The sequence below is a fragment of the Athene noctua genome, chromosome 28, assembly GCF_965140245.1.
Source record: "Athene noctua chromosome 28, bAthNoc1.hap1.1, whole genome shotgun sequence".
Taxonomy (NCBI): domain Eukaryota; kingdom Metazoa; phylum Chordata; class Aves; order Strigiformes; family Strigidae; genus Athene; species Athene noctua.
The window spans coordinates 3,857,334-3,880,365 of NC_134064.1; the positions used below are offsets into that span (position 1 = coordinate 3,857,334).

At 40.9% G+C, this 23,032-nt stretch overlaps 1 protein-coding gene across 4 annotated transcripts in view; it reads left to right on the plus strand.

The window, feature by feature from the left end:
• EBF2 (EBF transcription factor 2) overlaps nt 1–22,068 on the plus strand; it is a 145,260-nt gene extending 123,192 nt beyond the window's left edge. For 2 of the 4 annotated variants that reach the window (XM_074928456.1, XM_074928457.1), the window contains 6 exons: nt 4,728–4,816; nt 5,942–6,007; nt 6,116–6,293; nt 7,848–8,033; nt 9,586–9,753; nt 18,705–22,068. In XM_074928456.1, the coding sequence (XP_074784557.1) occupies nt 4,728–4,816; nt 5,942–6,007; nt 6,116–6,293; nt 7,848–8,033; nt 9,586–9,753; nt 18,705–18,736 (719 nt within the window). In that variant the 3' untranslated portion in view covers nt 18,737–22,068. The remainder of the gene's footprint in view (nt 1–4,727; nt 4,817–5,941; nt 6,008–6,115; nt 6,294–7,847; nt 8,034–9,585; nt 9,754–18,704) is intronic. The other 2 variants (XM_074928458.1, XM_074928459.1) reach the window with 2 other exon arrangements.
• Nucleotides 22,069–23,032: the final 964 nt, after the last annotated feature.

The following is a 23,032-nucleotide window of genomic DNA, read 5'->3' on the forward strand; positions in this document are numbered from 1 at the left end:
TAAACATTTAGTTCCCGTGTGTGCCTTAATCTGGTGAGAATACAGGTTACACGTACATCTCTCTATTCTGAATTACTTTTCTTTCATCAGCTGTTCCTACAATAGTAAGACATTTGTTCTCTGCTGTTAATCTAGCAGTAGCCTCATATTCTCATACACACAAATTCTAATTCTCTGCTGCTGTAAGTAGTTCCATTATAGTTCTCTTGGCTTTAATATCGTTTACATCGGTTTACGCCAGCTGAGGATACGTCTCGTAGGCTTTCATATCTTAAGTTTGATCACAGCTCTGCATTTACTTTGTCATGGAGATGGTAACCTGGAAATGTGTATATCAGGGAGATTTTGAACATAATTTTCCTTGCTGAGCAGAAATCCTCCAGGGGTTAACTTGTCAGAGCAATGCAATATAAAATAATCTGTAGGATATGTTGGACTCCCGGGTTGTACTGTGTCAGTCTCTCTGCCAGGTACCAAGGATAGGAGGGTACTGGTTTGCTAAAGCTTGTAAGCAGATTTGAGAAGGTCTTGTTATCTGCTTGTGGGTAACAACACGTACAAGGGTGCAGTGAGCTCTACAAATTGGCAGAGTGAGCTCGCCTGGCCAGAACACAACTGATGTGACAGAAAGCATTTGCAGAGAACAGCTCCTACCACCGCGTTCACCTACGAAATAGTGCAGCGGGAGGCAACGCTGCGCTGGGAGTAGGGTGTTGGGAACAGCAAACAGCACCCAGGACGCTGGCAGTAGGGTTCTAGCACCAGCCTTCCCGCTCCACACCACAACGTACCCTCAGAGCAGGCTGACACCGGTACGTGTGCGCCGGGATTGGCGTGGTTATAGCACGAGCTTCCCTAGGCAGCCACGTGGAAACGCTTCACCCCGTGGGGTCAGTACTGGGCATCTCTTCACTGTTGGCTTGAGTGAAGGTGGTCACCGGCGCAGAGCTGGAATTCAAGCCTGTAAGGCCACCAGTGCCTTTGTTTTAATGCCTTTAAGAAGGTTAAGCATCACACTGCAAACACTACACTCCTGGCTCAGTGTCTGGGTTCAGGACATTTCTAGAGGTGTGCGTAATTTGTTTCTTCTCATTCATACTTTGCAAACAGAGCACTTGCTGCCCTTTGGTTCTGCTTCATGGAGTAAAGCAAAGATGAGCTGCAGAACTTTGCTAAAGTCCTTAAACGTGCCCCTTTTTGTGACTGGCGGAGAGGGAGAGCACACATCTCCCAAGGCGTACACTGGCAATATCGGGATGAGCTGTCATTCGTGGTAAATTGTGCAGCTCTTCATAACATCATCTTCCTTCAGCAGTCTTACGTGCTTTGATGTGCGGCGAAATAATTAATACTTTAAATGTCAGCACTGTTATCACTGGGTACCGCAGCGGGTCTCCGTCGAGATGAACGGGACTGAGCTGCCGCCGCACGGCTGGCAGATGCAGACAGATGTCATGGCATCAGTTGCTCAAGTGGGAGAATTTTTTTTTTTTTTTTTTTCTCCTATTCCAGTGAGTCGTAATAGCTGGCCACTTGTATTTAAAATGAAAGCATGGCTTTTGGAGGGTAAGGAACGGTATAAAAGAGGAAGCATTGCGCCACACTCTCTTTGAGCCTTGTCAGAAATCCGGCCAGGCAGGCTGTGGGGCACTCAGACCTCTCCCTACAGGCTCTAACAATTCTGTTGTTATGCTAGGATGAGGCTTACAGACTAACTGGCAATTTAGTTTATTTACTACATGGTTGCTTTTTTTTGCATACGTTCTGCCGTGTCATGCACAATTTTTTAAACTGTGCTCTGGGAAATTCAAGAGGCCCCTTGTGCCTGAGATCTGCGAGTAGCCAAAGGGATTTTGCTGTACCCGAATGAGTTTTCTTGGGGGTTTCATTTCAGTTGTCTGATTTGTAGGAAATAAGGAGCAGCCTGCTTCTGTGTCAGACCCCTTTACGGTCTCTCAATCCATGAACCCCAAAGCATTTGGATATAATTTTGGCATGTTTCTATGTGACACATAGATAAACCACTGCTGCTCCAGGAGCTCTTTTTTCTCCATGGAAGTGGTTATTGTGGTGATGCTGTTTAAACTTGCTGGTGGATTCTACATCTTAGCCCTTCAGTTGAAAAGGTACCGTTTACTTCTACAAATGTTGGATCTTGTCTTTCATGACAGAGAATTTTTGGATTCAGGATTTCATGACAGAGATATTTTTGTTTCATTAATGAGTAAAACTAGAAGCAGGCAATTTTGATGCGAGGTGTACAGAAAAGCTTTTGTGCTGAAAGACATAATATATACATTGACTGAAAATGGAATGGATTAGCCTTAGAACTATTCAAGATCGTTGAGAAATTATTTGCTGCTGTTTATCTATCAGTCTGAAAATGTCCATGTCAATCCATTGGAAAAATGTTGAATAACAGTAAATTTCTTCTTCCTGAATTAGCATTTTGTATATTCCCATTAGCTATTTTTAGTGAACTATGTTTACATACATGTTTAAATTCTACATTGCTTTTGCTTAGCTTAAGATATATAACTTAACTGATTAGACTTGTAATCAAGAAGAGAAATGGCACATAATGATGTATAGGCTCTTGAGAGAATTGTCCTATAATTCTCAGGATTATTGGCAAAAAAATCTCACCCCCCCCCAAAAAAACCCCCTCTTCCCAAATGGGATGTGGATTCTGTGGCAGTTGAAATGTATATTATTAAACTCCTTAAGCAAACCAGAATGGCTCCCAGTGGAGAGCAAAGACATTCTAAGTATAGCCAAGACTAAATTCTCAGGTCTGGGTTTTCTCTACTCAATTCCCACTTGATTATCTCCTGTAATATTTAAACTTCATGCCACGCCATAATTATTTAATAAAAAGTAAATATAAAATGTATCTCAGTGGGGAATATGACCTTTTACCTTCATGTTGTTATACCAAAGACAGACACAGATAAACAGAGAATCTGGATCAGTGTAATAGTCTGTCTCACTTGATAGTTTCATTCTTCTGGTGCCTGAGACAGTTATTCTGCAAGGTGCTGAGTAGATTTTGGAAGATTCAATAAGTAAGTGCCATCAGCATCTCCTGCAATCGGGTGTTTTCAGCTGTGCTGATGTCACTAGTTATTTGAAAAAAATTTTTTGTTTTTTTCAAAAGAACCACCACAAATGGTACAAGAGGATAGAAGCAGCTTACGCTGAATGAGGATAGTGCTGAAGGACTTACGTAGGTTTACTTATTAAATGTGTCGTGGGATTCTTAACAAGATCCTCAGCGTGAACGTACGGTTTGAGTTATAATGCACTTTCTGAAGTATAAGGAAATTCTAACTAAACAATCCTGTAACTGCGTTAGTAAACACTGGTAATCCGAATGTGTTAGAGGCAGTCAAAGCCTGTGAGCAGGCAGAATCCTACAGCACTGGCTTTTGCTTTCTGTATTAATTTGGAGTTTAATTTTGAATAATCAGAAATTAAGATGATTATTGCCACAATTTCAGAGTAGAGAGTATTAAAGAAGTGCCTGGAGTTTTATGAAATCATCAGTGATGCCAGTAGGGCTCTATCAGCTATTACTAGCTGAGGATCTGGGTCAAAATATCTTGGTTTATCCACTAGAGATTAACATCATCACAGTGAAGTGGCTGTGTCTGCAGAACAGCCATACACCACTGAAGAAGTTAATGTGTCTAATGAATAGCTGTGCCCTAGTTTGTGGCAGCAGAATGGTGCAGGGGTGTGTGCAGTGTGTTTATTGGGTGACCAAATACAGCATTTCTGACTGTGTAACAAACGTAGTAGAAGACCTTTTCTAATTTGCATTTGTACCAGAATTTGCTGTGTTACTGCCACGGTCAGTTTTGTCCAGAGTAAATACATTCATCCTTAAAGGAGTATTTTGTGACGGTGCTCCCCTGCTGTACCTTTCCAATTATTTACTCAGCCTTTATAGATGGTGAGAAGTCAGTGTTGGAAACGAGCAGTTTTAAGTGCAGAAGTCAGGATTATTTTTTTTTTTATTCCCTCATTGAGTAAGCCAAACTCACTAGTTTTTGCAATACTTTCAGTAGGAAGTTTTGCAAATAGCATGCAATATTAATATAAATTTTGTCATTGGCCTCAACGTACCCATCTCTGAGGGTATCTTCTGGAATACTGGCAGAAAAAGAACATGGAAATTCAGTTCAGCTGTGCCCACCAGAATGAGCAAGCGTCGGGGGGGGGTGGTGGTGTGTGTGCACACGTGTGTATTTACAGATGAACGTTCAGAATTCTTTCAAGGCTCAGCTGTAAGCAGAAAGGTATCACTAACTCCTTAGCACCTCACAGACACACTGGGGGGCTGTCGAGGAGCCCCATGCAGTTCGTTACAGAGATAAGGGCAGAGCTGTCTGTGCAGTGGGTGGAGTCCGGGGACCTGGTCTGTACAACACAGCCCAACACTAAGAGCTCGCGTGTCCCGGCTTTCTCAGGGGGAGAGAAAGGGTTCTCTTTGAAAAGTTCTTGTAAAGCTTAGCTTACTGTTCAGCCTGGCTTACACACAGTGACCAGGGCTCGCCTGAGCAGCAGGCAGTGTACAGCACCTAGGAGCCCCAGCAAGGAGAGGTTTTGTGGGGAGAGGCTCTGAAATGCATCTTAGGTAATGAAACTTAGAGTCATATGAAGATATACACACATAGATTATGTTCTCATGTAATACGGTGGCTTTTTTTCTGTTTTCCTTTCAGCTTTAAATGAACCTACCATAGATTATGGTTTCCAAAGACTGCAGAAGGTCATCCCAAGACATCCTGGTGACCCCGAAAGACTAGCTAAGGTAAAATATTTTTAAACATGGTCACTGAGCCCAATAAATACGTTCTTTCACTTCTAACTCATAAAAGAGACAAAATTGTACCTTAAGTGACAACTACATCTGAACATAAGTTCCCCGATTTGTTGTAGGTCCAAACAAGAATGTGATCATGTAGATCCCACAGCCATCAGTAATTTTTATCTGTTAGAGCTCAAATAGTGTCTGTGAACTTCTTTTGCTGCTAAAATGAGAGTTCAGTGCAGATACCTTCCCAGCTAATATTCACAGTCCTTTGCATTTATTCGTATTAGCAAATCTCTGAACCTAAATGATACACGATAGACATAAAGGCTCTGTTGCAGAGGTCTAACCTTAAGGGAACCTTCTCCTAAAAACAACTGAAGCTCAGCTTTTTCTTAACCACAACTGCATGGGTTGAAACAACTTGGGATTTGATGTGCCTGTAATACCACACGCTGTGTTGATGCAGCACCTAGCACAAGGAGAGTGGCGTTAATGACGATATTCCTAGATTTTATTGCGGTACCAAAAGTGCATATTATTATCATCTTTTCATGAAGAAAGACTGTTGTAGTCAGATAGTATACTGTGCATTTTTTTCCTACAACCAGAAGTAACCTAAGATACCTACTAGCTAGTGTTTTATTTGTTTGGTTACCATTACTGAGAAAAAAATAAATGGACATGGAGATAACCAGGTTTCTATGTGTCTGTGCAAAAGGATCTACTGCCATTCAGCAGGGAAGGGAGTTCCTGTTTCAGTTGGGATTGTCTGGAAGTTGTCTCCATGTTCGGAGCGGGTGTGCTCCGAGCAGCTTCAGGACTCTGGAGAGCTCCAGGACAAAGCTGGGCCTGGGCACAAACAGTTGGTGTCGGTTGATGTTTCTGTCACACGCATGGTGACGCTTCCCAGAGTGACTGGTGGTTCTGGCTGCCTAGTTTGAGACACTGTAAGGGGTTCAATTTTTCAAATAAGTGGAAAATAACGGCTCTCTAAGGCACCCAGTTTTCAGAATGACCACACACAAACACTAGTCAGTTCGGAAAATACTAGCCCATGGTTTTCTTTGCCCTGAAATCCTTTTCTGTTAAAATGTCAATTTGATGCATCTGCTCATCCTCCAGGAAATGCTGTTGAAACGAGCTGCTGACTTAGTTGAAGCACTGTATGGAACGCCACATAACAACCAGGTCAGCATGACTGCTCTCAAGAGGGGCATGGTGTACGTTCAGCTTTGGTAATAAACACTAGACCATTTCTCCAAGCACGCCTCTGAAGCTGTCCCCTTCACTCCACAGGACATCATCCTGAAACGGGCTGCAGACATCGCAGAAGCTCTCTACAGCGTCCCACGGAATCCTGCCCAGATCCCTGCGCTCTCCAGCTCTCCTGCTCACAGCAGCATGATGGGAATTAACTCCTACGGTAGCCAGTTAGGAGTCAGCATTTCAGAGTCGACACAGGGGAACAACCAAGGTAAGCATCGCAAGAGGCACGGTGCTAATATAAAGAAGGAAAATTCGAATTACAGTTGCCTCCGTAAGAGCTTCTCAACTCCTTCACCTGCTCAGCGTAGGGACAGAAAGATGCCTTCAACCCGTCAGCATTAGCAGTGGATCTGTGCTGCCATTTTGGATGACACCACGTCTGCACCAGGTTCCAGTCACCAGATTAAACTGGGAACTGTCAGTGCTGGGTGAACGGTTGGACTAGATGATCCTCAGGGTCCTTTCCAACCAAGATGATTCTGTGATTAGCTACGGCTGAAATAATTTTTGAGTATTTTTTGATACCAACTTAACCCTGAATTCTCTCCCTGCTCCCCTCAATATCTTCTTTTTATATCTCTGTTTTCATAAAAGAACAGCAATTGAAAAAAAAAAACTCTCAGAGGTTGGGTTTTTTTTTTTAGGCTGCTCCTTCAGTGTTAATGTTACCAACTTGCATATGTTGTATGTATGATATTTACTCCAGATACATCTTATTGATTGTTAGGAAAACATGCAGTAGACTTATGCATTAACAGTAATAAATCATGGGAGCAATATCCGCTTTGGGCCTTTTCAGACTCTTGACTACTTTGATTTGTAGCACTCGACTCCAGTAACACACAGCCCATGGTTGACTGCATGAACACTGTGTTGAACACTCCAAGGCAGCAAAGCCATGTGATCTGAAGTTAATATTACATACTCCATGTTAAAAGCCATCATGCAGATAATTTTGCTAGTTTTTTTAATAAGGTCTTACCAATCCTGAATTAGAACTTCATCATATAAATGGGCAGAAATAACCTGACGTGATATCTAAATGGGAACTGCTTTGAAAGAAGCTATTGGATCACTTCTTTCTAATGAAAAAACCTTTGGCAGCTGTAATAAGAGCTTTGTACTTTAATGCTGATAGCTACACTGTTCTCCAAGTCTCCTTTTGGAGAAAAAAAAAAAAAAAAAAAAAGAGGCTAAATTTTGTTTCTCAAATATTTGTGATTTTTTTTAAAAGACAAAAAAATGTTTTTTACTTAACCAGTTTATTCTTCCCCTGAGTATCTTCAAAGTCAAGCTGCAAACTGTTTATGGGTTATAATTTCCCTTTAGTAATGTACTTGCTTTATTTGTATTTCAGCAATCATTTGAAAAGTATAACCTCCCCCCTAAAATTGTAGAAAACCCCACATATAGTATAAATTCTACCTCAGAAGAAGATAAGCACACACATTCTTGTCCAGGTCTTAGCACAAATTTCAACTTCTAATACATCAAATCTAATCAGAAAAATGTAAATCGGTTCCCTTCAAAAAGTTAGTTTCCCACATTGTTTTAAAACTTAATACTGCTTAACTTGAAAGCACATGCATAAAACCCGACTGAATTTAATGGTTCTTGCTTAAATGTGTTAATTATTCGGGATTCAAAGTAATTTATTTAAGTAATTTATTAAGCAAGGAATAACCAGGAGAAAGTTTTTAGCCAAATCCATTGCCATGCTTTGAAATGTGGTTTGTTTGTTGGGTTTGGTTTTTTTTTTTAGGTTATATTCGTAACACAAGCAGCATCTCACCCCGAGGTTACTCATCCAGTTCCACACCTCAACAGTCCAATTACAGCACTTCCAGCAACAGTATGAACGGCTACAGCAACGTCCCCATGTCAAACCTGGGCGTCCCAGGCTCCCCCGGATTCATTAACGGCTCTCCAACGGGATCCCCCTATGGATGTATGTGCTTCCCTGCTTTTATATTTGATTCTTGCTCCTGCTTAATTTAATTTACCGCATCAAAAAAAATGCAGCAAGTGATGTCTTTCAAGAGAAGTTCTCAAGATTTTAGTGAAGATTTTTGTAAAAAGTTCTGATTTGTGTTCTGGTGGTTTTTTGGTATGAACTAGAAAATGTTTCCACTTTTCAAGAACAATAAAGGAATACTGAATCTTGGGTTTTTTTCCTTCATTTTTTATCCTTATACAGATTGCTAAGTAGCAAAGGCCGCAGTGAGAAATGAGGTACAATTTGCAACTAGAGATGGTTGAGCAAGTAGCCATTACTATTAGCATAGAGAGTACTCCAAATCCTATGTAAAAGCCACTCTGAAATAATTTTTATGTGTCTGAACTGCATTAACAATATCTGAGAGCTGAACTGTGGATTAATTTCCCGTGAAACTGTATTACCTTGATAACCAGAAACATAACAACAACGGAATTAAGTTCTGGAAGTTACTACTATTGCGTTACTAGTTTTACCATGAGCAAGTCACTCTTCCTTTCATGCCTTGATTTCCCTCTGGCAAGAGTGTGTAAAATACATATATATGAGTAGAGGAGCAGTTAAGCAGCTATTTACTTATTGACTGATTACTTAATTTTTTACCTAGTTACAGAGGGTATAGCTCCCAATAATGTCAGGATCGTGCCTTTCCAGCAAACACCTGGTACCCTGCAAAATACTTTTTTATTTACATTCACATCATCTGCGTAAGGACTGACCCACTTTGCAGTGATGACGAAGGCTCCTTGCTGGTCTGAAACCTGCTAAACAATATCCTCACATTTTGAGCTGTAATTTAAGGCTAAGATGCAACTCAAAGGATGCTCGGGTACTTCTGATACTTGCCCTTTTCTGGAGCTTTGCCATTGATTTCAATAAGGAAGGGACCAGGTTTGCAGTGTATTAGGTATTGGTAGTCTGATTTCAAACTAATATTTCCATGAGACTTGGGGATTCACCTGAACCCACATAAAATATGGTTATTTGTTCCTTGTTTTGCTGAGAGATAGCTGCTGTTTTTCCTGGAAGGTAAGCAAACAGTTGCTTAACAACTTATTGGACAGATAATGGGAATTTTTGCGAGATAATTCTTTAAAAAGAAGCCAAGTTAAAGCCTAAGCAACAGCTTAAAACATCCCCCCTAAAGTCCAACTAAGAAAAATCTTCATTGTTAAGGAATTCTCTGCCTTCCCAGCTTCCAGAGCACAGGCTGTGAGTGGACAGGTCGTTACTGTCCACTGTCAGTTCACAGCGACTCTCTGTCCCTCCATGACTGACCGTTTTCTGACATCCTCACCCTGCATTGTAAAAGAATTAAACACTCTTCTTTTCTGAACTATTCAATATAACTACCTCTCTACTTCAGAGTTACTGTAACCAGCCAAGCCGTAGTGAGAATGAGATCTTCTTTAAGAGCTGAGTAATCCAAAGGAGGCATTTTAAGCAGTTTTACCCAACTTCTTTAATTGCATTCCTGATGAGCGTTCACTTTTTTCTTTTGCAGTAATGTCTTCAAGTCCAACAGTTGGCTCCTCCAGCACTTCTTCCATCCTTCCATTCTCCTCTTCCGTCTTTCCTGCTGTCAAACAGAAGAGTGCCTTTGCTCCTGTCATCAGACCCCAAGGGTCTCCTTCTCCTGCCTGCTCTAGTGGCAATGGAAATGGGTTTAGAGGTAAGAAATGTGCAATAAATATTGAGCCTGCACGTGTAAAGCACACTGTTAGTCGAGGTAAACACAGTAATCATCCGAATACCATTACACTGATATTCCAGGACTCGGTAGTGAACATCTGACCCAATCCAACTGGATTAAAGCAACGTTCCAAGCTTTGTCTAGTTAATTTTAAAACAAGAGGGGACAGACACTCACTTATACCAAGAAGGATTTGACCCACGCTGCATTTCAATACCAGCTCTTTTGTGAGGAATGACTTCTCCTTAGGCTTCAGGGACTCGTAAAACAAACGTCTGCCCTGCAGAGTTAATACACAGCTCTGTACATAACAGCCAGTGCCTTGAAACCTGCTGCAAGGTTTAGGCTCATACCGGGAATTGAGCCCTATAGTACATTTACAGCCTTTTTAAAGGTGATCTGCAAAACAAATGTGAGTATTAAGATAAGAATGGAAACCTGTACTAAATTCTTTCTTTTAACAGGCTGTGGGGGGGCATGCGGCACAAAAATACCCTCCAAGTCTCCATAAAAAAAGCCTTTATAGGGCCTGAGAAGTCATCTGGCTCCTTCAGACTTCACTAGAGATACCACAGAAAACACAACTCTGGGAATTCAGCCATGCCAAGAGCCAGTGGTAATTCTAAAATGAGCCCTACAAACCACACCTGTTGATTTGGGTGCATTATAAATCCTTAGCTAGGCCACAGGGACTTAGATAAACTGTGATTATTTTATATAATAAGGAAATTCTAAGTGTGTGGAACAAAAACAATCACATTTTTAAAAGCTAACTTAAAGAATTCTGCTATGTATCTGAAACAGCTTCTTCCCCTGCCCCAATTACATGAAACTCCGTGGTTCTCCAAGATGATCCTCTCCCCAGTGGAGAAAGACATTGATCTACTCATGTAAATGCACAGGTAGCATGTTGACAGGGAATATAATTTCTTTTCCACTCTGTTTAGAGCAGATGAAAAGAAGGATTTGAAGCAATTTTTTAAACTACAGGTATAGAAAATGTTGTCGGCCCTGCAGTGGTAGCTATTTATCTAAACTGTTTAGAAATGGGGTTGTCTTTGTTAATGTTTTGTCCAATCATGGCTTCTAAAGAGTCATCGTCACTACCTGGTCTGCAGTTCACTTTTTTCTTCTTTTTTTTTTTTGGGGGGGGGTGGGGGTGGGGATGGAGTGTTCTTCCTATCAGCTAATGAAGGGATGTATTGATTTCACTGCGTTTTTGTGAAAAATGAGAGGAAACGTAGGCAACCGTTCCAAGGTAACTAATTTTAAACTGATTTAGTTAAACATTTAACTAGGAAGGCCTGTCAACTTATAGTTTGCTTGTTTAGCTTAAGCCAGTTGGATGGTGCTAAAGACAAAAGAGTGTGTTCAGATTTAAGTCTGCTTTAAACTTGTCCAACTGCTGCATTGAGACGGCCTAATTGTTAAGAGGTTACCTAAGCTAGTGGTAACCACAAATCAGTTCAGTGAGAAAATCACTCAGATTGTTTCTGGGAGAGACAGCAAAAGGACAGATTAAAAAAACGCTGGCTTTTTAAGTTAATATTTTTCCTTAGGCTACCCTGTCTGCTCCAGACTCTGCTTAGCAGGAGTTTATCTCTTTTTTTTAACCCTTTTGTAAACAGGTAAAGTACTAGAGACAATTTGGGGCCATTCATGCCATTTAGTCTTTACAACGTATTTTATCCAATCTATAAATAATTAATCAATACGAGGTTCTAACAACAGAATTTAATATTAAAATAGAACATAAAATCTCGAAGCTAAAACCTCAGTCCTCACATCCATGCGTTTTTACTGACAAAAGTCCACTCCTGAGGTGTTCAGGACTAATCCATCAGTAAAGGTTTTGATTACTTACTGAAATAACTGAAGCATCTAGAAAGGCAGAGAGTTGGGCATGGATAAACCGATACAGAAGTTCTTAACCACATCCCTTTCGATGTGGGCTATCTCCTTGTACATCAACACCCTGATACATCAATACAGCAATACGCTGCAACTGTTACTTAAATAAGTTTTCAGCAGATAGGGTACTAGTACAGGGAGCCACGTCAGTCAGACTGCAACAACAAGCCACAACAGACGTGACTCACAGCAAAGGCCGTAGTTGCTTCCCAGTCGAACACGTCTGCCCAGGGTTTGTTATGCCAGGGCTTTGTAACTATTTAACTAGTTCAGCCATAGATGCAAATTCTTCCTTCCAACCGAAATATTTAAATTGATGCAAGCTGGGGAGCACATGCTCTGGAAAGGATCCAGATACACGCAGCCTGATATCCAAATTAACGTTCCCACAGTGCTGACAGACAGATGTGGCCAGAAAGTCAACAGGAGGGTCCCAAAGAGGCTTCTTGAATGGACTTACTGTGCTGCAGCAAAGGGAGATTGTTAATCTCCTCTGCTGTGCCATCGCCCTGGACTATAAACTAAGAATAGATGTGCTGGTAATGTAAGTTATTTATTTATTTACTTGTCAAACTCAGGCATCAGTAAACACTGATGGAGATAGAATAGCAAAAGCACAGGAGCAAGGAGTAAGTGTATGCAGGCTCCTTCCCAAAGCACATCAGGCAAGTGTTTTGACATTACCTCTCAATTTCCCCACCCATAATAGGGGGAAAACATCTCCCCAGGGGGATTGTTTGGGTTTTAATGTAACTTTTGCAATGTGCTTTGGCTACATCTTTTGTTCAAAGGCAAAAGTTTCCTGGCGATAGTCTCCATCCTACTCACTGCATCCTGCTGCAATGAGAAGATCAGAAACACGACCAGCACCTCAGGGCCTGCCACTCTGCTTACAAGCAGCAATGAAAGTCTAGAATATAGCTTCCATGTATGTTGACCAGAGCAGTGTTGAACCTGGATTAAAACAGAAGGAGCTGTACAAGCTTCATCCTCAGATTAGCATTCCCGTTATTCCAGGCAGTTTACATTACCGCTGGAATTTTTTTTCCAGAAAATGTATTTTGGGTGGCAAGTTTTGGTGATGCTTAAAAGCTGCTGGAAACAGTAGGACAGCTGGTAGAAAATATATTGCAACTCAGAAGTATTAGCTAAGCATGAAACTTGTCTATCTACTGGCTTTCAGCTTTGGGCTGCACAACACAGCCAAGACATGTGGAGTACCCTCAGATAACCCCCTGTGCCATGTGTTCTTGCTTACCTCTTTCACCTGCCATCTGCTATACATTCTTACAGTGTAACAGGACATGATCGGTAGAGAACAAGCAGCAATCCATACCGGACACCACTCACTGCTATATGCTCTCCAAATGCAGAGCAGGTGATCCTGATCAGAACAATTGTGTGCTCCCTTCGTGTCATGTGTCAAGGCAGTTTAAAAAAGGCACTGGGAAGATATAATGTGACGTGATGCAACACGGCATGATAAGTACACAAATGCCTAATCATCTCATCTCAGATGGAAGGCAGCTGATGGGGAAAAGCAAGCAAATTGGAAACTGCTGGAACAGCATGGACCGCTGACTGCCCAGATTACCTTTGGCCAGCTCAGCACATCTCAACATAAAAATGCAAGCTCAGTTACAAGGAATAGCAGGCAAGCCCCAGAAGGTCAGATGTTCCATTAACCATCAGGATCCTGGCCAATCCAAAAAGTATTGAAGTCTGATACCCTTAGGAACAACCTCAATTGAGCAAAGGGGACATCTGTGCTGTTCCCAAAAGAAACGCAGGTATTTGAGTTGAAGACCCTAATTATTAGTATCTTGTCTTGACAAAGTTGGGGGGCGTGAGGTGTCAACAGCACTGGGGATTCCAGTCCCCTTAAATCAAAGGCTCTGCAAACGGGTCATGAGAAAAAGAGTCGCTCTGAAAAGTTTGTGAGGGGTGGGATCAGATGAAATGGCTGGCTCGTGTTCACAAGGCAACGGTTCCTGATCGTTACCAGGCCTGTGCCTGACCTGCTGCTCCATGTCAAAGCCTGGCTCCAGTCAACACTTAAGACACAGCATTTTAAAATAACTCTTTAACAGAGATTCTAACCAGGTAAAAATAACTGGGCCATTTCCAGGCTAGCAAAGTTCAACAACATGCTTCTGCCTGAATCAGAATGAATCAGACTGTGATTTAAGTATGCCAAAGGCTGCAAATGATATACACATGATGTCAGCAGAGATGAAAAATACGTATCTGTCATCTGATTAAATCTGATACATGGGACGGATCAAGTACATTTTTCTCCCCAGTTTATTGGCAGAGATGTAACTGGCACAGACTGCTTCAAAATCAACCTGAAGAGATATTTAAAACTTCTCGCTAACACTTAACAAAAATAGCTCCTGTTACTATTAATTATCTTTGATTTGATGGGATGTTAATTTTAGTAGCTCATCATATGTCACAGACTTATTTGGGCTAGACAAGAGCTCCATTTTTAATGGGAGAAAACGAAAATCTGCATTATTTAATGGAAGAAAATATTTGAGACTGTTAGGTGTCACACACAAAAATGAGGATATTGGGTAAGATTCAACACTGAGTTCTCCTTTGCAGGTAAAAACTTAGCCACTTTCTAGTATAATTGGAAAAATATATAATGGTAGAGTGGATACGCATTCCTGTGCTCTTTAATAATAAAACTAACACATATATGATTTTGTAAACACGTATTTTAAGGATGTTCCTAATTAACTTGAATTAAATCCAAATAATTGTGCAGGCAGCCTTTTGTGCATATACAGCTTAGCACTGTGGTGAGAAAGTAACTACATCAATCAGTGCAACTCAGTAGACAAGGCTGAGTTAACTTCTCTGTCTTTTAGCTATCGAAGGTTTTGTCTAGATTTTTTGAAAACATGTTACATAAAATACGGTTTAACCTCCCCATTATCTAATAGAGACAAAACCACTGCTTATTTATAGGTATCTTACCTGTGATTAGACAATCACAAATGAATGAATGAAAATCTTCCATCCAAATGTGGAAGGATTTCTGTGAACAAATTAAAAAAAAAAAAAAAAAAAAGTTTATTTCCTATAGAGGAAAAACTTGAAGCTTTTGGCTACTTTTTAGTGGTTTATAGTTGAAACCATCCTTCACACGTCCTTCACAGAAGCTGTAATTTAGTTGACTGACTTTCTAGTATAAAAGATGACGGTGCCCTTCATCAAGCCACTGCTGTTTTCCGCTAAATGAAAGCCAGCTGTGTTTTCCTCTGAAAACCCTTTCTTTTCTCTATCATTTTCAGTTGATTAGTTACATAATAATAAATGATAGATAATAAATGGGTGTTTTGTTTTACAAACATCCCCATGGTCTTAATACTGAAAGTAAAACTGCGCATTTTCTAGCGGTGGCCACGCTGGGAGTCGGGGATATCACGAAGGTGAGGCCTGCAGGTAGAAGTGGCACCTTTCCTCAGACCAAGCTCCACAGAAGTTAGCTTTGCTGCCCCACCTTTACCAGCAGGACAGCTCGTGCCGGGAGATGTTTCTGGCACTGCAGGGTAGGAACGTTCATTTCAGATCTCAGGGTTGCACCCCTGGAGCCCTGCGTTTGCCTCTTCGAAGAGCTGTAGAACTTTTGAGATCAGAGTTTGCTGGTAACTTAGGGGCAAAAGAGGAAAACGAATGAGTAAGATGTTTTACATAACGATGATTGTAAATGTCAACACCTACTGTTTCTAGAAAGCATAGTTCTGGGAACTGGTTGTGATTTAGACACCAACAAAGCACCTGGGATACCTGAAGAACTAGATCAGTGTGTGTGCACACTTGTGCACATTTACACAGCACTGAGCCCCTTTCCAGTTGGCACCAGTGGCTCTGTGAATTGCAGAGTTCTTCCACTACAGCCAAGACAGCGTTTTCAGGGGCCACTTGTACACACTAGGCTTATGATCATTATTAATTACACCCATTAAAGGTGCCTATCACCACAGCATCTGGGTACTATCCGTGTTTGATTATTTATTTATAAAAAAATTCGCCAACCTTGTGACAATTTTAATCAAGTGTTTCAGTTGATAATTGCAAGCTGTCAAGGTTAATACAATAAGGCTCATCTCTAATTCTTTTTCCATTTCCCTCCAAGAAAAAAAAAAAGACCCTCTGGGATAATGACTGTGGTTTCTATATTCCCAACTCATCAGGGAGTGTCCTGCATTGAACCACCTTTATTGAAAAGTTACATCGATTCAATATATAGTAATACAGGCAAAAATAATTACAGCTTTGCTAGCAGTGTAAGACCTTAATCCAAACCTCACAAACATTCAATAAAAAGCGATACAGGCTGGGAATAGGCTTTTGACAGTGCAGCCCCAAAGGGGAGTGGAGGTGGGGTGGAAATGGACAGATGAGGGTATGTAAAAAGAGAGAGAACCACAGAGCAAAGCCGTTCAGATGAGCTGTGGAAAAACAGATGAGAATTCCAGCCAGTATTCCTCAACCTACAGGTTCTTTGTTGCAGAAGGAGGTGAAGTTGCAACATTAGGATGAATGCCAGTGAAACAACGAGGCTTTCCTTGGCCTCTCCGTGTTACATTATAGTTTTACCTGCATTTGTCTGCAGGCAGGTTCCATCCTGACAACTTCTGTGGAATATCTGCTCTGGAGCACACACTGATACCTGGAATGACAAAACAGACCTGGGCGGGGGGGGGCACGAGTAAGGAGAGGAAAGCAGGTACTTGCTACTTGCCTGGGAGGAGGGAAGGGAGGCAAAAGAGGGATGACCAGAACCCCAGGGGCAATAACACGCTCCTCCTGACTGCTGATGGCAGTTCCGCTGTTGCCAGCACTAGTTTGAGTCCAGGACTGCTGGATAATCTTTAATTATACAGTAAAAATGTACTTTCCCTTCAATTTAAGGAACTTTGCTGCATCTACAAGCATTCTCAAAATATTTTTGAAGAGACATGGCAGAAACTCAGGGTGGTCTTTGCTTTGATCTGCTAGAAGTTTTCCTTGACTAAAAAAAATGAAAATAATGTCAATAACAATAGTATCAGAAAAAGCATTTATACAGATATGGCCTGTCCCCCTCGGGAACAGAGTTTAAACGACCCTGGCACCAGACCCCACATTTCTCAAATCAGACCACGCTGAGCTCTACGGGTCTGCTGCCTCCTCACAGACAACCCCAGCAGTCAGAGGCAGAAGAGCCAGGGGCTGGCCAGGCACCGTCTGTGTAAGCACTCCTTCATTTGCTCCGGGCAAAAGACCTCAGACAAACAATTTAGATTATTTGAGCTAACCTGGAGGATTTTGCCTGAAGCAGACTGGGAAGTGCTCACGCAGGCTGCTCCACTGGGATACCTGTGGGGTGGCAGCCAGCGGCTGAGGGCACGCACGTACCTCCTCTACCCGCCCAGCAGAATCTGGAGGAGGGCATCAATGCCAGGCTTAAATCGAGGTTTCTTTCCTAGAGGACAGAAAGGCAGGCATGTGTTAACACACAGGCAGCAGGGTCGGGCTGGGACACTGCCCTTAGGATCTTTTTTGGGGCTTGGGGGTGAGGAGAAGGAAAAGGAGCAGCCTCCTTAGTGTCATCAGAAAATCTCTCTTCTTCTAATGCACACCACCCCCCCCCTGCAAACAGGCATGCAAATATTTACCTACTTTATTTAGGGTTATGTAAATTGGCTGTTTGAAAAATAATAGTAAAGTCCTAAGCAATTAAAACCAATAGATATTTGACTTAATTTTGTTTGGGGTTTTTTTTTGTTTGTTTGTTTGGCTGTTTGGTTTCACTTTCTCTTTGAGCTGTCTGCCCAAATCGGCAGGGACTTCTAGCTTTAGTCAGTTACAAAATATGAAAATATTTATTTTCCTATTGTATTAAATCATAGACCATATCCACAGTTGTTTAAAATCAACACAGCTCCAATAAAAGAGTCATGTTAGCTGGGGATCTTGCCCTAAGCGTTTTTTTTTTTTAAAACACTATGAACATAAGGGTGAAATTAATTCTCAGAGGACAGGGCTTTAAACACATGAATAATCCCACAAATTTCAGTGAACATAAATCTTTGCAGGATTAGGACCTTGCACTGCACCGAGGCCTCTTTGAAAATATGACTCACTCATTTGTTATATAAATACGTATAAACTTAACTTACCCCTCAAAACCTTTGGGAACAGCACCAATTCCAGGCAGCTTCAAATATTGCTGTTGTCCGTTATGAAGAATATAGCTGCAATTAAAGGCAGTGAGAGCGACTAATAAATAATTTACATAAGCCCAGTGTTCTGGGAATGTGCCAGGTAAGACTACAGTGATTCAGACATATGGGGTAAACCAGGCGAGAAAGAGAGGCCGGTCCATTATTTCCACTGAATCTAAATTAGCAAAACCCCAGCTCTGGTCATCGTCCACTGAGTCGGGACTTGAAACTCTCTGGCTCGGGCCCATAAACTGTCCCTGGGCCAGTTCCCATTTGCTGTCACATCCTTCCTCACTCACAACATCACCCCTTCCCCAAGCCGAGCGGGAAGCGGAAGACCCTGCTCAATTCTGCTTTTCAAGAATGATTTTGAGTGTTCAACCTTGAAAAAGCATGAGAAGTCTGAATTTTTTGGGACAGTTCTGAGCAATGTCGGTCTCCAAGGACACCTCTCGGGAGATAAGCACCCAGAAATGGTTGGTTGGGTCTTTCTGAAAATTCAAGTACTGAGACTTGAATTAATTCTCTGTCTCCTTTATCCATTTAAGAACCACCATGGGCTTGTGGTGACTCTGCTGTGACGTAGCACCTTGTCCCTTGTCTGTGGTCACTGTTCTCACCATCTTAGTTCTCACTAAAGCACAAAAACATTAAGAGAAACTAAAGGTCTAGTTTAACCTGAAAATAAGGCCAATGCTGAAATACGTGACTGCACACAGAAGGGTGACGGGCTCAAATATATTTTGTTCCATAAAAATTTGCCAGAATTTCATCTTTGTCAATTTTCTTTTTCAGCCATGACTGGTCTTGTCGTTCCCCCGATGTAAGGAAGAGGCAGCTTTGCTCCTCTCCCTCTTCCCTTTTTTCCTCTTTTTTTTCATTTTTCTTTTACAGCACAAAACTACTTATTGTGATGGACCACTAAAAAGAAAAAAATAGCACTACAAGCTCTTTTTTGGGGGAAAGCCAGGCCCAGGAAAAAAAAAAAAAAAAAGGAACATTTTTTATGGATTGGACAAGATACAAGTCTGCATCTTTTACCTGTTTCATATTTCTGACACAAGCACGTCAACTCCTAAAACATTGTGAATGAAGAATCAGCCAAGAGCCAGGATGAACAACAGTTGGCAGAATGGAATCAGAAATGCAAAGTCTTGCTTGAAAGACACGAAACCTTCCTAAGATTTGTAAAATATTAAAAGGAGAAAGAAATTGGCAAAACGATTCAAGCTTGATATTTTGGATACAATTTGTTTTACTTTGTAGGGGAAAAAAGTTGAAGTTTCTATTTTCTATGGAGCCTTTCAGATATCGATTTAGTTTATGCAGAAAAAAAATTCAACAAAACAGGGTACCAGCATGAAAGAATTTCTAGGACAAACTGACATGAATGATGGAATTTTGGTGTATGTGTGTATTTGCTTATAGTTTAACCTCTTTAAAAAATGTAAGATGTTTTACAATTATTTAAATAAATAAACTTGTAACTTATTGTATGTAGAGGTAGAAATTAAACCCTTTTTTGGATTTTTTCCTCCAGTTGTACAATGAAGAAAAATGATGCAAAAATGTAGTGATAAGTTTGAGATATATTATTACTGCTGCAATTGCTCCTCACTTTTTCCCTCTTACTGAATTCATGTGCAAGGATGTATAGGTTTCCTTCCGATTAACAAAATCATCAGAAACTTTTACATACGTTGTGGTATACAGGTCACTAGTTCATGTATGAATTTGCATCCTCCTCATCTTTCCTCCTTCCATTTTTTTGTTTCAATTAAAATATTCAGGTACTAAGATTAACTGGTAAGCTTCAAAGACCCGACTGGCAAACGAGTGGCACTTAGGGATTTGAACAAATCGGATTTTTCAAGAGGTACTGAGTTGATTTTATAGATTCAATGTACGAATTAGGAGGGAAAGGGTTCTCTAACATACTGTTTTTCCATGTAGTTAGAACACCTTCAGTTATACTTCATATTAAGGGTGCATTTATAAAGGGTAAATATGTATTTGAATAATTTATGCACTTTTATCCTGAGACATTAAAAAATGGTAAGTATTTTCCATTTATATATTGAAGTTCATAGAAGTAATCAACTGCTTTGAATTTTTCTGCATTTTAGCATTAAAAAAGTTTAGTTCTCCTTTGCATCTCCTCTCCTGAAACTGGAAGGTGAGAACAAATCTGATAAAAAAATACCCCTCTAGTTATCTGACGAAACCAGAAACCACTCAAAAGAATTTGATTGTTGGAAAGCCATTTTTAGAGAGGAAAAAAAAAAAAAATCAGCTACACTACTTACACCCTACTGAAATACACACAATTTATAGCTGCATGAATAGTTGTTCCTATGGTAACATCTTGATGTTAATAAATAAACCCTTAATATATGGCCCCTGAAACTGTACTTGTCCGTTTTCCCAGTAGTTTTATCGATGGGTCAGTAAAATAGTGTTCTTGGTGATCCTTATATACGGTAGAAGATGCTCAGTTCAGTCCTGGCCTCAGGATGGTGAACACCTGGGACAGCTTGTGTGGCTGAGGGGATTTGGAGCTCGGCTGGAGCGATTGTGGAGCTAATCTGGTTTAGTACTAGAGCAGAGAGCTCTGCCTAGGTCCGTGGTTCCGACCCAGCTCAGCGCCCCGCAGGCTGGGTGCTGCTGTGGTACCTGCCTCACCTCCCGGACAGGCTCTTGGCCCAGGGCTGCATTTTGCAAACACGTGAAATCGTTGCTGTAAGGAGCCCGGTGCGGGGGGCTGAGTGTCCCTGAGCCTCCTGCCTTGGGAGGAGCCCTGGGCTCCCCTGATGCTCGGCTTCCACATGGTAGCCCAAGGCTCAGCTTGGGAGAGGGACCTTCTGAATGGCCACGAGGATGCCCAGGACGTGTTTCCTAACGCTGCAGCACGGCAGAGAAGCCAGGGGATGGGAAGGACGATGAGACCGGGCTGCTCCTGTCGTTCCTGCAGTGTCAGGACGCAGCTCTGACGGGGCCGGGAGGTTCTCACAGGGCTCATGAGGTGCCTTTTCAGTGCTACTGAAATCAGTTTTTAAAAGGTGGAGGGGGTTTACCATCTTCTAAAATTCAAAGCCCAATTTATCTCAGCAAAAAACGGCAATTAGAAGCAACTTTAAAGAGAGATTTGGTGGCAATAATGTGTTTTTAAGAAGCACGAATATAGTTAGTCAGAGTCTTACAGCCAGGCTACATTCCAGAAAAGATGAAATAAAATAAAAAAACCTCACCGTTAATTATGGATGCAAGTTCACAGACACTGCAGGTTCTTTACGGGCCCTTCATGCCATCAGGGAAGTAGCAATCACTGGAGGTCAGCGAGGCTCCCAGCCCTGAAGCCGAGTGATCTCTGAAATAGGGAAGGATCACAGGAATTAGGAAGTCTGGAGCTGTAACTGTGCACTGCTGTACGGTCACTGCCAGGAGCACAACAGGGGGCCCTGTCCAACCTCAGCATTGGTATTCAGAACAAAAAAAAAAAAAAAAACACCAACAAAAAAAAGTATTTTATACATTCATAGGTACCGATATCCCAGCAAGGCTCAGAGGGAGAGGTCCACGTTAATGTTTGGAATTCTGCGTGCATACAGGGAAGAAAACAGATTGAGGAGGTTTAGAGTTGGGATTAAAACTTCCATAAATTTCAGTGAAAACACTGAGTCCTAGATTTCAAAAATAACTTGATGGACCAGGCTCATTTCTGATGTATTACCTACCTTCCCCCATTTTGACCTACTGAAAAAAAAACCCTAAACAGCTCCAAGGGATAAAGATGGTGGATTTTTTTTTTTTTTTTTTTTTCTCCACCCTTCTCTGTACAGGCTGCTTTTTAAATTCTATCATCTTTGCTTACAGCCAAAATTCTATGCCCAGCAAATATTCCAGACAGACAGGAATTTCTGGACCACATGTTGAAGAGCAGCAGCTTGCTACCTTAACTCCTCTAATTTTTTTAACAAATAAGCTTTTCATGACAAAAATCTCAGTCAGGAAGGTTTCAATTTTTAAAAATTGTGACATTTCATAGGAAAAGTTATTCTGTTAATCGTCCATCCTTCTTTTTTATTATTGCTTAGTCAGCACAGGCACATAAAAGCGATCATTGAAGTCTCAGGAAGATTCAGGGGGGAAAAAAAAAAAAAAAGACTGGCTGAAAAAAGGAAGGGTTCCAAAACGTGCAACATTTCTTTCACACTTCAGTTATTTTTATTAGCTCCATCCAGTTGATCAAGTGGGAGAGCCATGAGTCCAAATGAAAAAAAAAACCTCCCTAGAAAGCTACTTCAAGTACTTGTAGGAAGAAAAAACAAGTGTGTTGATGTAAACATGGAAAAATGACATTTTTCTGGTTTGATTTGAGCCAAACGAATGAAAAAAAATTAAACATAGGAATGATTTAGAACATGGACTTTGCTCATGCATGGAAATCATCATACTCAAGATGAGTGTAGAACTTACAAAGAAAAATGTGTGTAAATAAATACAATCAGAAATCCTTGACCATGGAAGAAGGACTTTGGCAGTGGCAAAGCACCCAACAAAAAGGAAAAGTGATGTAAAAACTTACGTGTGAGGATTTTTTTTTCAATGTAATAATAAGCAGATCTATCCTCTTTTAGTTATTGCTGTTTAATATTCCCTAACAGCTTTCCTTCTTGCCACTAGAGAGATGAAAGTGTTGCGATAGGTAACTACAAATTTTATCATAACTTTGAAAGAGTACATTTTATTTCATTATTTATCTTGGTATAGCATCTTACTCTCCCTGTTTCTTTGCACACTTCCAATATGCATGGTTTTTAAAGACCGTTTTCTCCCTTCTGTAAATTAAGGCCTCATTTCTCCCTACTGTATAGTTTTGGGGTTTGTTTGGGGTTGGCTGGTTGTTTTTTTGTTTTTTTTGCTTTGTCAGTTATATACGGTATGAAGTTGCTATGCACAGAGCTTTTGTAAAGATAGCTTTTTTTTTGTTTGTTTACTGTTTTTAATGGTCCTACTTATGGAAGAATATCTTGTTTGTAAAATGAATATGTCTACTTCAGTTTTAAACTTTAAATTATCCTAACAAAAAAATAAAATTTTTGTACTGTAAACAAGGGGGGGAA